Here is a 16,956-nt window from a genome sequence, read left to right on the forward strand (position 1 = left end):
GAAAAACCTATGCATGTATAGGCACACTAAATCTGCAAGGAGAGTAATTTTCAATCGTTTGCATAACTGTAATCCATTTTTGCTACGAATGTGTGCTAATAGGAATGGCTTATAGCACAGCTGAGCATGCTGCTAACCTACTGCTATCCGTTCTTTACCTCTGGAAGAACAAGATAACCTTCCTGAGCTTCTTTTGTAAAATGCAAAATATTTCAGCCAAAAAAATCAAGCTCTGACATTCACACATGTATGCTGGTGCCTAAATTAAGGTACGGATGTTTGAAATTTGTATCCTTTGAGGACAATCTGTACAGGAGAGATAAACATTATAAAATGTAGACAGCTAAATAATGAAGTAAGGATTCTGGAATTTCATACAATGATAACTCATGGGCTGAGCAGTACGCGTCCAGGGTTTGGAGTTGTCTTTTTCCTTTTCAAATTACATCATGAGAATTATGGTTTCTCTAAAACACATATATATATTTGCTATGATGAATGGTAGCTCCTGAAATATTTCTAATACAAGACATGTTATTTACTCAATAAGTGCAAAAGTTTGTTTAGAAAAAAAAAAAAAAAAAAATCTACAAAACTATACCGAATGTCCAAAATTACTCTCCGTCAGCAGAGCCATAAAAGGGCTCAAAACAGGAGCAGCATGTTTTACAACAGCTGGCATCCTTCAACTTTCTGTAGTTTTTATAGCTACTTTTCAGTGATTTTTTTTGTACACAAAGCAGCAGGAGCCTTCTAGAAACAGACTGTGCTCCTGCAACTCCATGGCACAGAGGTGCATTGCTGCTATCCCAAACCACCAGCAGCCAGACACATGTGGGGTCAAGTTATGGACTCTCACACCAGCACTGAAAACTTATCAAATATGGCCCTGATCCAGCAAAGCACTTAAGCACATGCTTTACTTTAAACATGTAAGTAATCCTATTAGACTAAATGAGATTCAGCATAAACCACTGGGCTGAGTCTCAGAATACCTTGGTTGTGGCCCTGATTATGTCAGTGACCGACGGCGTAACCTTGGAGAAATCGCTGTCTTTCCATCTCCCTGTTTCCTCTTTCTCCCCTTCTGCGTGTTTACCACCTTGCCCACTATCCAGACAGAAATAACCCCAGCCTGGACACTTGTAGAAGCTGCACCACAACTTGTGGTCCCCACCACGCTTACTTTAGGCGCTCAAAAAGGGGCTATCTTGTGCTCAAATTAATGCTCTCCCCCAAAAAAAGCAATACGACAACTCCTAACCTTCAGAATCCCCATCCAGTATGGACAGCGGGTTTCAAAAGAACAACACAGAGCTTAAAAGGGAGCTGTGGGGCAGGACCCAGCCCCAGGGCACCTGCACAAGGCCTGGACCACTTACACCGCTGCCCAGAGACCAGGCCTGGTGTAGGGACTAAGGTGCAGCCCGAGGTACAGCAGCCTGTGCAGCAGCCCTGCTCCTCCATTGTGGTTACAGCAAGAGGCCTCACGTTCAATGTTTGCAGACACTGTGCTACAAAGTACAGCTTGCCACAGGTGCGCCATATGCCATCAGTGCTGTGTCTTGGTGATCCTGAGAGTGCTTTCACATAAAGAGTTGGGCTTTTGCAGATACATCCAACCACACAACACGCTCACCCCTACCTGCTTGTCACAGGCAGCATCAGGGAAGAGCACAATCAGGCAGCACAGACAAGCAGGCAGGATGCTCAAATGAGCTCCAGAAAGATTTGAGGTGAAATAGTGTCCCCAGTGAAATCAATAACAGTTCTCCCATTTAATTCAGCAGGGTACATCTCTCAGCTAAACTTCTGTGCCTTCTGATCATCTCAGTGCCAGCCAGAGGAATCATTTATTTTCCTTAGAAAAGAAGGGAAAAGAAAAGGAAGAATGGATGGAAAGCAAAGCAGTGCAGAAAGCTGCAAAATAAATGCTCTCCTTTTATTCGCAGGTTTAAAAAAAAACAAAAACAAAAACAAACCAACCTTACCATATCTGCTCCTGTTGCAGATTATAAAGGACAGAGATGATGAGATTAGCTCAGCACAGCTAAAGCCCTCCTTTCTAGGAACTCACTCAGATTCCTCGCCCATCCTGGGAGCACCTGCACCCAGAGCACAGCAAACAGCCCCACTCCGTGTGTCTGCTCACACCAGGCCTGCCACGTGCCAAGATAACCATCACAGGACATAGGCAGCAGGAGCCCTGCTCCACTCACTGACATACGTTCTGCCACGGACTGGAAGCCTGGGCTGCAAAAGACTTGCCAAGATTTCATTCAGGAGCACAGAAACCAAACTGTATTTTTGGATAGGTCAAAAGTTGGGTACTTCTGACTTATCCTGAATGTGTGCTCTGTTCTCATTGTACGAGGAAGGGAAACACAGCAGAAAGGTTATAAATAATTCCGCATTTGCTGCAAGTTAACAGACGCAATTAACTTCTGGTTTTCAAGGCATTCAACATTTTGGACATTACAAAAATAATAATAGAAGGACCCTTACGACAAACTGTAACAGCTCCTGAGATAAACACACCCCGTGCGTAACAACCAAGCTCCTGAACAAGCGAGATTTGCAGTAAGCAATGCTGTCTGTCAGAAAGCACTGTAAGTTTCCAAAATTAGTCGGCATCTCTGACAACAGTGAATATTTACACTCTGTTTTAGAGTTTAGAGCTCTTGAAGTCCTTAGCAGCGTTCGAGGTTAAAGTTGACGTTTCATCTTTAATTCATGCTCCCGTGTCTCTCTGTATTAACTACTAACAAAGCAGCATGCTAATGGAGCCAGCGCCGCGCATGCGCAGTGCTACCGCACGCTGCGCGAACGCCGCTCTGCATCCCCGCACCGTACGTGCGCGCACCTCGGGGGGGGGAACAGCCTGAGAGCGGCACCGCCGGGCTCCAACGGGGCAGCAGCCGAAAGCCGGGTCATAAAAAGCAACAGCGAAAGGCACTCGCGTCACCTAGTTAGAAGGAATTCCTCTAGGAGAAAGTTTTATTCAGCTGCTAATCCTCTTCACTTGAACCCGCGTTATTTCTCCCCTCTGAAAGCGATCTTTGCGTTCCACCAAACTTCGCCTAGGTATTGAGAGAGGGCTCTACTAAAGCAGCGAGCAGCTTTTCGTGCGAGCTCAGACTTAGCGCGGCACCCTTTCGCCCAGCATCTCGCCCGGCGCCTCACAAAAGGCCCCAGAGGTTGGACAAACACAGCACCAGGAAAACACGGCGTGAAAGGGATCTTTATGTGCATGTGTGAGGGCCCGCTGCTAATAGCTCAATGTGCTATTGACACATCGCAGCGCAAACAGCGAAGTCTTTGGCAAAATAGCGTGAGTCACAGCGCCGTTCTTAACTTCGCCTTTCCCACATGTGGGTAATTTGTGAAACAAATCATCTCCGCATTATTAAAGCGTATTTCTAAAGGAAGGTAAGCCGCAGGGGAACCACTATTGCTTCCGACCGTAACAAACTACACGCGCCGCAAAGAAGGTGTGAATAAACAGAAGTGGTACCGCAACTTCTTTGACAACCCTGTCACATTCAGGCGTCCGTCACCTTCAGCGCTGATGCACTTTTAGCTATTCCCCGCTCTCTCCCGTCCCACAGGCACGGAGCCGGCAACGTCCCTTCCCGCCCCGCGGAGCTCTGCCCGACCCGCGGAGCCGCAGAACGAAAAGTTGAGCGCGTCCCGGAGAGGCGCAGCCGAGCGCCCATTGTTCGGCGCCGGGCCGGGCCGGGAGCTGCGCCCGCCGGGGAGCCGAGAGTGCGGCTCCGGAGCTTCCATGGAGCCCCGAGTCCCCTCCCCCCCCCCGCCCCGGCCCGAGGAACGACCGAGCGCTGGGGTAATCACCTTGTTATAGTTATAGTAGCCCAAGCACTGGGCAAAGTCCAGGTTGGAGGGGTCTCCGGGAAGCGAGCCGCCCGCCGCGGACGGGTAAAATCTTACATCCATGACGGTGCTTTGGTCCCAGAAGTGCACTTGGAGAGCCGGCCGTGAGCTGTGATAGATCCACCTTCAGGTGCCTTCCCCGGGGCCGGGGCAGCGCGGGGATGCGGCGGGCGCAGGTAGGCGGGAGGGGGGGAGCGGCGGTGCCCAGGTGGGAGCCGTCCGCCCGGCGGCAGGAGGGGAGGCAGGTCTGGAGGAGGGCTGTCGGTTTTTAAAAGCTCGGTGCCGAGCCACGGGCTTCGCCTCCGCATTCAGGAGCAGCTGCTGTACACAAAGGAGCCACGCGCCCAGCGCGGACGGACGGAGCGCCGCAGCCTCCCCGGCGGGCGCGGGGCGGGGGCACGCAGCGCGGGGCGGCAGCGGTCCCGCCGGGCGGGAGGGGGCGGCGGTGGGTGCAACAGGGCTGCGCGGGCCGTGCGCGAAGTGCCGAAGGAGCCGGCGCCGCGCTGGCAGCGCTCCCCGGGAGGAGCGGCCGGGCCCGCGCCCCTCCCCGCCGCCGCCCCTCCCGCCGCCCGCCCGCTGCCGCCCCCGGCGGCCGGTGCGGGGCCGCGCCGCTGCTCGCCGGGCTCGGGCGGCCCATGGCTGCCCCCGCTCCTCGGAGGGCGCAGGTGAGGAACTTTCCCCGCCGCTGCCCTCGTTTGCTCTCCGTGCGGTGCACTTTATCGATCCGTACCGCTGCCTCGCGAGGAGGGGGCGGTCGCAGGGGGAGGCTTTCCTAACGCGCTGCCGAGCGGGACTTTAACGCTGCTGCCCTGCAGAAACCTTCTGACCTCCCGAAGTCGGGGGAGGTCTATCCAAAAACATCCCCTAGTAATCCACGTTTGTTCAACCGGAGATGCTGCGCACTGCAGCTGTAACCACCGCGGTGTGTGGGGCTTCCTAGTCCCAGCATCTTGCTCCAGAACTCTTGAAGGAAACGCGGAAGCAGTAGGAAAGGCCACATAACTGTAACTTAAGCCCTGCAAGCCAGGCGCAAGGAAGAAAAGGATGGAAACGGCTTCAAAAGTTCTGTGATGGGGGAAGAATGGCCCTTTGGCTCCAGGGCAGGTCCTATGCAGTTATAACCCAGCTGAAAATGTACCCACAGCTGTGTTTCAGTTTACTCCAAAATGGCCATATGCCACCACCACCACACGAGGTTCAGCTGCACAGCATCCCAACACCTCCCCTCAAGACAGCGCTGTTGCATTGCTGCAGCTCCAGCAGAGGATGGCTGTCCTGGGCAGCACTGCTGTCCCAACGCTGACCACAACCAGGTCTGCACTGTGCAGATACATGGGAACAAATGGCAAAGCAGGCAACAAGGACAACATGGGAAAGGGAACATCCTTCTGATTTGATTCTGAGAAATGTTACTTGCAAGATTTATTGCAGCACAAACATTGCGACAAGCTCCTGCTAGCATTGGGAATGCCAGATCAAAGAATCAGGACTGCTTATTTTGGGGTGTGGATTTGGAAATATCATAATCTGAAGCCAAGAAAGATCTCTAAAATGATGTTTTGCTCCACGAGCAACATTAAACATAGCATGGATATACATCTGTATTTACATGGAGTATTTATTATCTAGCTTTATGGAAAAAATGTGCATGAACTGGTAAGTGCCTAAGCAGAAAAGAAAGCAGACACATGCAGCCAAATACTTAATCCAATTGCATATTCATTTAGCATCAACCATTCCTAACCAAAGGGGAAAACTGCAAAAATCTGCTCTGTTGCTACAAGGAGAATGGTTGAAGAACGCTCAGTTGAGTGTTCCCACAGGCAAACCCCATACCTGTGGCAAAAATTATTTATGCTCCTTAGAGAAAGCAATTGTTTAGAAATAAAGACAGCCAAGTACTGAATCTGCTTCAGAACGCACCACTGCATTAGAGCAGTGCTCCAGTAGCAGAAAAGTGGCCATGCGTGGGCACAACAAACTCTTCTCAGCATTGAGCTTGGGCTAATAAAGCAATCCCTGCTTTGCTTTAGTCATTAGGTGGCAAACGTTTCTGCAAAACAAGTGGATGTGCTGGATAAACAACTCTCAGGTAGCAAGGGCAGAGTGCCTTGCTATATAAATGCAAGGGCATTTCCAGACCCCCTTGCTCTGGCTCTCTAAACTCTTAATGCAGTCTGAAAGCATGCTCCCATGGAATCCAGAAGGAAAGTGCTTGAGCAAGGAATAACAGGCAAATGATTATGAGTTCAGGATTTGATCCTGTGGTTGTAGTGAAAGGATACCCCACGTGTGGCAGATCCATGCAGCATATGGCTCTGGGCTATGCAGAGCACTGCTGCTGGACAGGCAGGCAGGCCTGGAGCAGTGTCCTGGCAGCTCTACCCCAGGCCAGCCTGGCTCCAAGCACAGGATGTGGGGCAGGATACAGGGTCGCTGCCGCCTTGGAAGCAAGTGATGGGACAGTGTTGCAACGGAGCGTGCTGCTTCCAACCCTGTTTCTTCTGAAAAGAACAAGTACAATTGGAAAATCCCAGCATGTTCCACCTGTCCTCAATGTGGAAGGGAGTCAGTATGAAATTGAAATGGAAAAAAAATAGTCAGATATTAGTTTGTCTTTAATTCCAGCAAGGTAAGATGCTTATCCCCAAAATATTACTTGGGCAAAGGCTTTGAAACAGTGTGTATTTTTAAACTTAGGAAACTAAAACACAGAAATCCAGTGGTTTTTGGAAGAAAAAAGAAATCCAGTCCCTGACCATGACAAACTGGGATCTCTGCCAATGCCAAAATTCAGCATTTTGTAGAACTAGTAAGACTGCAGCAAACTTAATGGGTGATTTGAAGAACAGAAGAGACACTGGGATAGATGTGCTAATTTGTTTTTTCTCTTTAAACAAAATATTATGTTTTATGTGATAATGCACCAGAGGGAATTTTACAATCTAAAAAATTAACAAGTGTGTGTTTTCCTTTCTTGACACCTCTTCAATGTAGTTTATTAAATAAGTAAACTCAAGTAATCTCTGCTAGGCTTTAAATCCATATACATGAAGTTGGAGCTGGCTGTTAGGAACAAAGTATTTATCTCTGGAGTACATTAAAGATAGAATAGGAGCCAAAGAACGTTTATCTTTCTGTACATATCACTTGAAAGGAGTCCAATAAATTCTCTCAAATCATTCAATTTGAGATCCCTCAGTAAAACTCCAGTTTCAGAATTCTACATTTTCTTTCAGAGCTGCTGGAAGTATCAAGTATTTGCAACTTGAAGTACTGCCCATCTTTTCTGCTGATTGAATGACAGGAAGCATCTATCTGCTCTAAGCAGGGCACTCCAGTTTCTCTGGTACTGGGCAGCCTCGGTTTCAAAGAAACTTTCTGAGAACTTGAATAGAACTGGAGTGAACTTGAATGAAACTGGACCGTGTGCTTACTAATGCCAACAGTGATGATTCAGGCAGTCACACACAAACTGTGACTTTGTTCCATCTTCAGCTATACTTTCTTCTGAGTCATCAGCACAACTCAATTTTAAAAGCCATTAAGGATGCTCAGACTGCTTTTCTGATGGAAGAGCAGAAATTGGACTGCAGTGAATCAGTCATATACAGAGTTGAAAGTGTGTGTGCACAAATTCTCACGGCTGCCCAGTGCAGCATTTGCCTGCTTGCATAGGTAAATACCAATGTTCCAGGTGCTGCTGATTTCCACACCAGCCTGGCAAGCCCTTTTCTCTATGCTAGGACACAGCAAGGCAGCACAACACACTCCACGGTTATGGCTTATCTGCTTTGTCCAGTGATCCTCGCTGCTACCTTTATGGACCACTCAAACTGCATTATTGTAAGCCCTGCCTCAGGCTCCCAGTCTGTATCACAAACCCCATGCCACAGGTTGTGGCTCATTCTTTTGAAGCCAAAAGCACATGGTCTACATCTGGTGGCCTCTATGGCCTGGGCGGAGCAAGAGGAGGGGGAAGAACACAGCATCCTCACGCCATCTGCTGAGGAGCATGCCTGGCCCTTCCCACCAGAGCAGCCATAGAGGATGAAGGGGCATAGAACATAATGAAAGGAAAACAGGTGAAGAGAAGATAGAGCACCAACCAGGTTAGGTTTAGAAAGCAATCTATACCCTTTTAGAATCAATAGGAAATCCCTTTAATTGATTGCAATGGGTTGTGAATTAGACCTATACTCTACTTATCAAGTACAGCTGCAGAGAATCAATGATATTTTGATTTGTTCCTCAAAGCAACAAGTGCAGTGGAAACTTTTGTCTAAGAAAAAGCGCAATTAACAGCATACTAATTAGTTCATCTCACTGATGTCCCCTTCTCAGCATGTAGGGTCAACTGGCATTCACAAGTGATCTTACAGGCAGAAATACTCTACATAAACAAGGCAACAGAGCAAAAACTTGTTTTGTTTGCATTAATTCAGCTCAAATATTCATTGATACCTCTGTTTCTCAGCACGTATCTCAAGCAGAGATTGATAAATGCTTATTAGTCACTGACCACGTTTCCTGCAGTAGAGGAGAGATGGGAGCAGCCATGTCACCTGGAGGTCTGGAGCTTGGTGCCCATCTGCCAGCTGGTTCTTTGCCTCCTCTGCCTCCATTGCTTTATGCAGAAAACTACAAATTAAATGATATATTAAAAAATTATTTTTGTAGTCATTCCTTAAATATACTAATAATTATTTAAATATATGCAAATGTAGAGTGATTTGAGGAAAAAAAAGCAAAAATATAAGTTATTGGCTAGCTAAAATTCTATTTCTTCTGGTCTGAAGCTGGGAAATGCAGGATTTTATGACAATGGGAAAAACAAAACGCTGAAGCTTTTCAAACACTTACATGCACCTGATTTGATGCTTCTGTGCATTACTGAAATCTCATTTTACCTTAAGTGTTTCACAACCTCAACCTGTGTTTGGCAATTTTAACCTTATTCTAACAGAAAAAAAAAAAAAAAAAAAAGCATTCCGATTTATTGGCTGTTTACAAAACACAGACAGCCACGAAGTTGAAACATTATTTCTGTCTTAAAGCAAAAAGGTTTTTGTCACTTTAAGAAAGTATTCCACCGCGCTCCAAAATAACCTGTGTGTAATGGATAATATAGGATTACTTTTTGACAGCGTGAATATCCTGTTGCTATTGACTGCAGTGCTACAGTATCCTGACACAGTAGTATACAGCTATTGTGAGATAAAGACCGCGATGAAAAACAAACTGACTGCAGTACTGAAAACAGAAAAGGAACTGTCTGGTGATGTAAAAATTAAATTCTTTAAGAGAACAATGACTGGAAGAGTGTCATTTCTAGAAGAAGCATTAAAGAATAAAAGCTTTAGATGAAACTAAGAGAACGGTGCAAGGTATTCTTTTCATCTGCAGCTGCCATTCTAAAGCAAGATGGAAAGGCCTGGTTAGAGATGTAAAATGTTTTGTTTTATGTTTCTGTTGATATAAAGCCATCACTATGTTTTTGGATGTTCTTTTGGTTGGTTGGTTTGGTTTATTTTCCCCTCTGGCCCTCTTCATATTTGTACAGAATTTAAACAAATGAATTAATTAAAAGAGGGGCATCTACTGTTTAAAAAATGCCTGCAACCTTTCAGCAGAAAAATGCTTATCAAAAGCAACCCAAATTCTTCTCTGCATTTCTGCGTTAGTCTTAAGAAACTTGTCAGGAAGAAACTTTCATTTTGCATTAGAATCAAATCTTATTACTAAAAGAATTATTTTAATGAAACTTATCTGAAAGGTCTTAGTGAGATACGGTGAAAAGTATTTCCTGATGAGAAAGGTTACATTTAATCCTCATCACTGCACCAGATTCACTCAGAAATGTTTTTCAGTTTTCATTTCACCCAATGTTCTATCAGGCAATTAGTTGAAAAATACAGTAATATACTTTCTAGGGGGGCTGCCATCCTCATGAAAATGAGGTGCAAGGAGATGCTGGGCCTCAACACTGCTGGGAAAGAAAGGGATGACCTACGTAGGATATCTGCTTGACTTTTGTTAGCAGGGATGGCCATCTGCTCTCGTCTTCTTCTCCCAATTACCACTTCCCATCCCACAGTTGTGCTGTGGGAAGAAGCAAGACATGCAAAGCTGCTGTTCTCCTGTTCCTCGCTAACGAGGCAGTGCTCCATCTTGGTACCAATGTCACCTGCTACCAGCACAGGTAAACCACAGGATGTGGTTTAGTGGAGAAATATTGCTGGTAGGTGGACAGTTGGACTAAATGATCTTGGAGGTCTTTTCCAGCCTTAATGATTCTATGATTCTATAAGGTAATTAGTGATCAACGCTAGAGAACATATGAAGATAAACAAAAATTTATCTATCCACCTTTGATAGGGCTGTTAACATACAACCTTACTGGGATAGATCAGATCCATGCAATGATTGAAAATGATCTTTCAAAGGACTTGTTGGTTATTCCTGTGTCTAATCAATGCAATCCTCCGCAAGCCTATTATTAAGTCCAGAATTAACAGCAGGAAGATTCCAGCTGAGAATCAGAAAACAAGCCATTTTTTGGTAAGTTCTGATACGAAAGACTTCGGGATTTAGTAATACACAGATACATAAATTCATCAGGTTAAAAATTAACAAACACGTTTCTAGAAGTATGATCTAGGGACTGCAACTTCTCCAAACAGAACCGCTATGCTTTCATTCAGGAGACGTAAGCTCGGTTTACAGAGTTGAGCTCTTTTTCTGATGCTTCAATGGACTGAGTTTTCAGCATGCAAAAGCTAAAGACAGATTTCACCCAGTTCTCTATAGACTATTTCCGCAAGCTTATTCTTACAGAATCAGCCCTCGTTTCCACGAATGGCTAATATTTAATAAAACATCTGATCACAAAACCAAATCTAAAAAGCAGTAGTAAAATAACACTCCAAGTTGCTGCTAAATGCAATGTGTTTTGATATAAGTCCATTTCAACTCCATTTATTTCAGGGTTCTACAGCAGTCAGAATAATCAATGCGGAATTTTCCATGCGATTTACACATTGCTTTTTAAAATGAATTGACTGAAACCAAAAATGTTTATTTCTGCTGCCTCGCTCGTTTTCTAAAACATATTCTCTTTCTTTTAAAGTGAGAGAACGACCTCTCCTTCAGGAACAATTTTCTGAGACAGTGTGTTTATCAAATGGCTTCTCTGCTTTCATGAAAACAATTTATTTTCACTGAACTCTTCAAGATAAGCATCGAAGTCAGGAAGAATGTACAATGACATTTATAATTACATTCAAAAAACAAATATTTTGCTCAAAGAGAGGTTTTGGATTTTTATCTTCTTTTAGCGATACAAAACACTTTTCTTCCCCCAACACGCCAGCTAAAGATATTTTCTTCCTGAAATTACAAATGTATTTTCATATGCACGGAAAGAGAAGCCTGGGACAGTAATCTTCTCATAGAAAGGCTACAGTATGCATCCTAAACAATGAAAGCTGTAGCATAATCCTTACAACCAATTTGCCTTCCCTGCCCCACTCTTCGGAAATAATCTGCAGACAAATGACAGGGAAAGCAGGGGGATTCGTGACCCTGCACAGCCTCCTCCAAACACACCCATATGCCCAGTCCTGCAAAATGGACAAAACAATTGTCCTGTGGAATGGCACGTCCACCTCTCTGGCTTTGCTCCCGCATTCTCCCTTTGCTCAGAGGGTTTTGTAAGCCCTAGAGCTCTCTGCAGAGTCTATGGACACTGGCATGGTGTCCCACCCCTCCCCCCATCTTTGGGGAAATAGATCTTGCTTAAAAAACTCCCCGTTTCCCCTGCAGATTCAGCTCCAGTTCCATTTTCAACTACCAACAACAAAAGCTCGGTCATGCCAGACAATTAATGCTTCCTGCTATATTCTCAGCTGCCACTGAAATCAAGGTAGTCCATAATATAGCTCATCTTTCAGGACAAAGCAGCCATAAATTTATCCCTACCATGCCTGTATTTTCTAATGTAAATTCAAAAACTACCTATGCAAAAGCTGCCCATGTATGTATTTAGGGCTTCTTTTTGAGCTGCATGGAAACACGAGTGTTACTGAGTTAAAAAGAAAGACACCAGTAGAATGCTCTTTAATTTGTGGGAATTCATTTCAGAAGTAAAAATTTAAGATCCGGTTCATTCCTTGTCAGTCAGACATCCCAGCTTTCATTATTCCATTTTTCAGTGCATGGAGTTGGTTCTCATCATAAAGATTCTCTCTGATAAAGTTCTCCTCTGGAGACACACTCTTTTTGTAGGCTCAGCTAGTGAAGAAATATCATCCATTTGTAATACTCATCAAAGAGAAGTGGTAAAAAATCAAAAGCAGCTGAAAAGAGATTGTGTTTCACTAATATACACCGAGGCTTTATTTAAAATAGAAAATGTTAAATTTGATCAAATATCAGCCCACCATTCAGAGTGAAATAATCTCTTTTAATTTGCATGTATCTGTGTGTGCCAAAGAGAAGCGTGTTTGCTTTCAAGCAGGTGCACATCCTGCTATGACTAAATCTCTAACTCATCAAATTGCTTTACCAGTGTGGGACATGCCCTTTTTTCTGGAACAGCTTCAAGCATTTTCCCCAGCATTTCAGCCACCTGTTTACTGAGTTCATACTCCAAAGGAGATGCATGCAATTAGAAACAAGGAAATGAAAATAAATGACCTTGTTTGTTATAAATAACAAAGAGACTCAGCAAAATTAATGCAGTGAAGCCTGACCTTGTGACCTGAAAGAAAGAATCACCTCATTCCTTTGTAGCAGCCTCACAATGCGCCAGCACCAAGCATTGTTATGCAGCTTTGCTTCTTTTGATGGATCTTAAAGGAGTATATTCTAAATATTAAATGTTTTACAAGTTAGATTAGGAAATTTGCATTAAAAAGCATGATGAAACAAAGTCAAAAGAGCAATGCTTATCACTGTTTTTCTCAAAGAGCACAGGTAAGTTGTGAGTGTGTCAGTTCCCTATATTACAGGTTGTTTTTTTTCCATTGGAAAAAAAAAGAAAAGGAATTCTAGGTACTAAAGAGAGTTGGAAAATGTCTCTTCTGGTATTTGGTGAACTGAGTGGGAAGAAAGTTTTTAATTACCCAACTCCAAGACAAGGAAACATTTTTCTTTTGTAAATTCTTTGTGCAATGATGATCTGATCTGTAAGAAAAAAGCAATGCACTTCCATAGCTACTACAGAAAAGCCACAATTTTTTTTCATTATCCTTTGATTAGGTGAGCAGAAATATCTCCTTTTGTACAAAGTCTACTGAATAACGTTTCTACGGGGTACATTTTCACTTTTGAATGATTCATGTCATTGTGGAACAGTGTCCAGCTGTAATGGAGGGCAAGGTGTTAGAAATTTGTTTCACTCCTTGTCTTTGGAGGTAATGAGAACATACAGTTGTTTTTGTGGCAAAAAGAACAGTGTGTAATTACAGTGCTCGTTCCCATCCTGTCACTCTCTAAAACAAGTCCCTTATTAATGATGCAACTTGGAACTGCTGCAGAAATGAAAGGATAACACATTTGCATCTCACTGAAAAGGCAGAGCCCACAACAGGTATTGTTTGACAGGGTTTTTTCCAAAATGTGTTTTCTTTCTTTTTCCTTCTCTCACTTTCCAAGACACCCACCCAGCAGGCTGCAAGGCCCTTGCTGCCACCCAGGGCCCAAGCTCTGCAGGCTGCCCTCTGGGTGAGGCAGGGGATGAGCAGGGCAGTTCCTCCTGCAGCACCCACAGGGTGAGGGACATCTCATCTCTTCCCACCCCTCTCCTCATTCCCCTGAGTAACAAAGCAGGAGGTCTACATGCCATGGAGCAACTTCAATCCATGACAGGTTCAGTGTGACTCACCTGCTCCCCTGCTTTTCCAGCAAAAGTAGACCTGAGCAAGTAATTTCCAGCAGAAAAAATAGTTGCTGAACACTTCCTCCCATTATGTTGTGAAGTCAAAGAACATCCCAAGTGAGAAGGGAAACTATGGCTGTCTGGCCAGTAAATTTTGATTCAGTGACATGGAGTCCCCATAGTAGGAGACCACGCCAGCCTATAAATTGCATTGATGTGAGTATCTATTGAGAAAAGCCTAGACTGAGTTTCTTTTGTTGGTTCCTAATGACATCAGCAGTCACCTTTGTGAGGGCTAAGTAGAAACAATTGATCATCTCTTACAAAATCTCATGTATATCCATTCAGAATAAACTCTAGATGAACATTCTCCAACAAGCAACTAAAAATGTACACATTTAATATCTGTCCTGAAACTTACTCATTGAAGCAAATGGGGAAAATCAGCTTAAAAAGCATTTTATTCTGGGCAGAACAAACTCAGGGCTTTCGGGAAAAGTTAGCTCCCCCACATTTTCTTTATTTCAATTTCAATATGTGATGGCTTAAATGAGAAAAAATAATATTGTAAATCCTACATCGCTATGTATTTATTCAAGAAAGATCTCCCTGATAGCTGTGAGCTGCCTGAATAATCAATGTGTAGAAAAATTAGAAAAAACAACCAAATAAAACCAACAAAGAAGGAAAACTGTCAATTCCACTTTGTTTTAATTTGCATTTAAGCAATTACCCGAAAACTGATACTGCACTAATTAATAATTCTCCAGACCACAGCAGCTATAAGAAGCTATTTTCATCCTGCCAGGTAGATCTCCAAAGTTAAATCTAATAACTTCAGTCTCACCTTAGTATTACTTATGGATAGAATAATACCAATATTAGTCCAGCAAAATAAATTTCTGCATTTAAAAGAAAACTTGCACAGCCTCTTTAGAGATGGCAGACATAGAAAAGAACAGAATCCTTTTCCATGCCACAAATGAGCAGCGTGATCTGGCTCAGCAATTCTGGCCCCTTCTGGACTGGGCTGTGCTCCAGCATGTGCTTTAGAGCCAAGCTTCACCTGAGACAGCTGAATACAGGCATTTTTTTTTCTCTCTTGCAAGCTTCCCAGACTCATGCTGCCTCCTTCAGCTGATCATCTGAATTCAGAGCAATTACTGCCATTTTAAGCCCTCTGACAAGCTTATTGCAAATTGTGCAGAGATCACAACCATGTTAAATGTTAAAACGTGCAGTTTAGATGTGCAAGCTGGTTGTGCAAACTCAACCTTTAGCTCTGCGCCACACACTTGAATGCCCTTGCACTGCATTGGTGGGACACACCAAAGTGGTCTGCCCTTTCTGTAACAGTAACCTAACCAGGATATTAAGGCAGGCGAAAGACACAGTGGTGTTACATCCAAGAATCAATGCTAGTCACGATCAGCATGCACTCAGAGATACGCAAATAATAACAGTATTCCAAATGGTTGGAGATGATTAGTGTCCAAAATGAATGATATTACAAACTTGATTTTAAAAGAAACAATTTTCAGGAGCATTATTTATCCAAATTAGATGCATCAGTGCCTTTCAAATTCACCTGAAGTCAAGTATAGCAGGAGAACAAATTGTGTGTAGTTTAATACTTGGTTTCTTCAGCTTTCAGGAAGGCAGCATCCTGCAGTGGAACAGTAAAGCATACATCTCTTGTACACAGCAGGACAGAAAACTGTACTGGAGAACAAAGTTCCTGCAAATAACTGAGGCTCAAGTAGTTGCTGGTCTTGCATATTGAAAGTGTCTAACTTACCATCACTTGCATTAGGGAACAGCTGAGAATTAACAGTTTCCTTCTTTCCTCCTCTGGTTCCCATCTGAGGAGAGGGTAAGTAGTAACACAAATGGTTCAAGAGAATAAAAGGGTGTCAGAGCCATTGCCCCCCCATTGCTTAGCAGGACAGCCCGCACTGGCCACAGCCCCATGAGCCACTGCAAGCACATACAGATTGCACTGAAATGTGGTGCTCTAACCTGAGCACCCACAGCTCCTTCATTAAATGCTCTGCCACTCCCTGAGAACGAGAAGTTTTATAGAAAATCACATTGTCAAGTATTCCATCAGTAAACAGTATCTTATATATATTAAGCTGGCTTATAGCAGTCATCTATTCTTTTCAAGATGCAACGGGACTTTGAATTATTTGCTCTATCAGCTGTAGTAAATTCCCCAGCTCTGCTGTGCATGGCAGGCTTGCAGAAACACCCCTGACAATGAAGTGAGCAGAGAACTCATACATGACAGAATCCACTAAGCAGTCTATTTTGGGGGACAGTTGGGCTTCAACAAACAATCCTTTCTTCTCATTCTATAGAGGAGCTGCACTGGGGCCTACTTTGGCCATTAGTCTAAGGAAAGCCTTTGTTGAACATATAGCTGCTTCTCACATTGAAAGAATAAATCACATTCTTATTCCGAGTATGTCTTCACTGCATTCACTGATGTGAATGTTGTTCCATGGTTGAAAAACTGAGTAAACAGCTTGCCCTGTGTTGGCTCTGTGCTACCGTGCCTGCATTCTGGCTGAGCAACCCAATTTAAAGTGGGCCTGGATGTGCCTCTAAGAGCCACAGCCCTGGGTTAGAGCTGCAAGTAATGCATCCTTTCTTTAGAGTTAGTTAGTTCATCAGGCTGGATTCACGAAATCACAGAAGTGGAGGGGTTGGAAGGGACCTCTGGAGATCATCTAGTCCAACCCTTTTGCTAAAGCAGATCCCTGCAGCAGGTTACAGAGGAAAGTATCCAGACAGGTTTTGGATATCTCCAGAGAAGGAGACTCCACAACTTCTCTCAACAGCCTGTTCTGGTGCTCTGTCACCCTCAAAGTAAAGTTATCTCTCATGTTCATATGGAACTTCCCATATTTCAGTTCTCTGCTCCAAACTGGGTCATAGTAAAGCAATTCAGTCAATCACCTTTAAAAAAATATGCTACTCTCTTCTCTTCAGTATGTCTCATCATTTGGTATCAACTTACATTTTTTGCCTGTCTTCATATTCTCAAACATAAGAAAAATGGAAAATCCAGGTTTCGGTAGACCATAGGGACCTCTGCTGACAGATTCTATGCAGTCATCTTTGAATGAGCAGACTTGAGCTTCAGTCATTCAAGTCCACAATTTATAAAGCTGGATTTGATG

The 16,956-nt window shown here is 44.0% G+C and overlaps 1 protein-coding gene across 8 annotated transcripts in view; it reads right to left on the reverse strand.

Annotated features, from left to right (window-relative positions):
- TOX3 (TOX high mobility group box family member 3) overlaps positions 1-16,956 on the reverse strand; it is a 241,351-nt gene that overhangs the window by 68,995 nt on the left and 155,400 nt on the right. For 4 of the 8 annotated variants that reach the window (XM_052685225.1, XM_052685227.1, XM_052685223.1 and 1 more), the window contains one exon: positions 8,414-8,532. The exons of 2 other annotated variants lie outside the window; for them this stretch is intronic. Coding sequence is in view for 2 of the 6 variants with exons in the window: in XM_052685222.1 (XP_052541182.1) it covers positions 3,853-3,954 (102 nt within the window). In the remaining 4 variants the exon portion in view is untranslated. Of the gene's footprint in view, positions 1-3,852; positions 4,293-8,413; positions 8,533-16,956 lie in introns of those variants that run through there. 2 more of the 8 variants (XM_052685222.1, XM_052685221.1) reach the window with 1 other exon arrangement.

Source organism: Tympanuchus pallidicinctus, unplaced genomic scaffold (genome assembly GCF_026119805.1).
Source record: "Tympanuchus pallidicinctus isolate F22 unplaced genomic scaffold, pur_lepc_1.0 scaffold22, whole genome shotgun sequence".
NCBI lineage: Eukaryota > Metazoa > Chordata > Aves > Galliformes > Phasianidae > Tympanuchus > Tympanuchus pallidicinctus.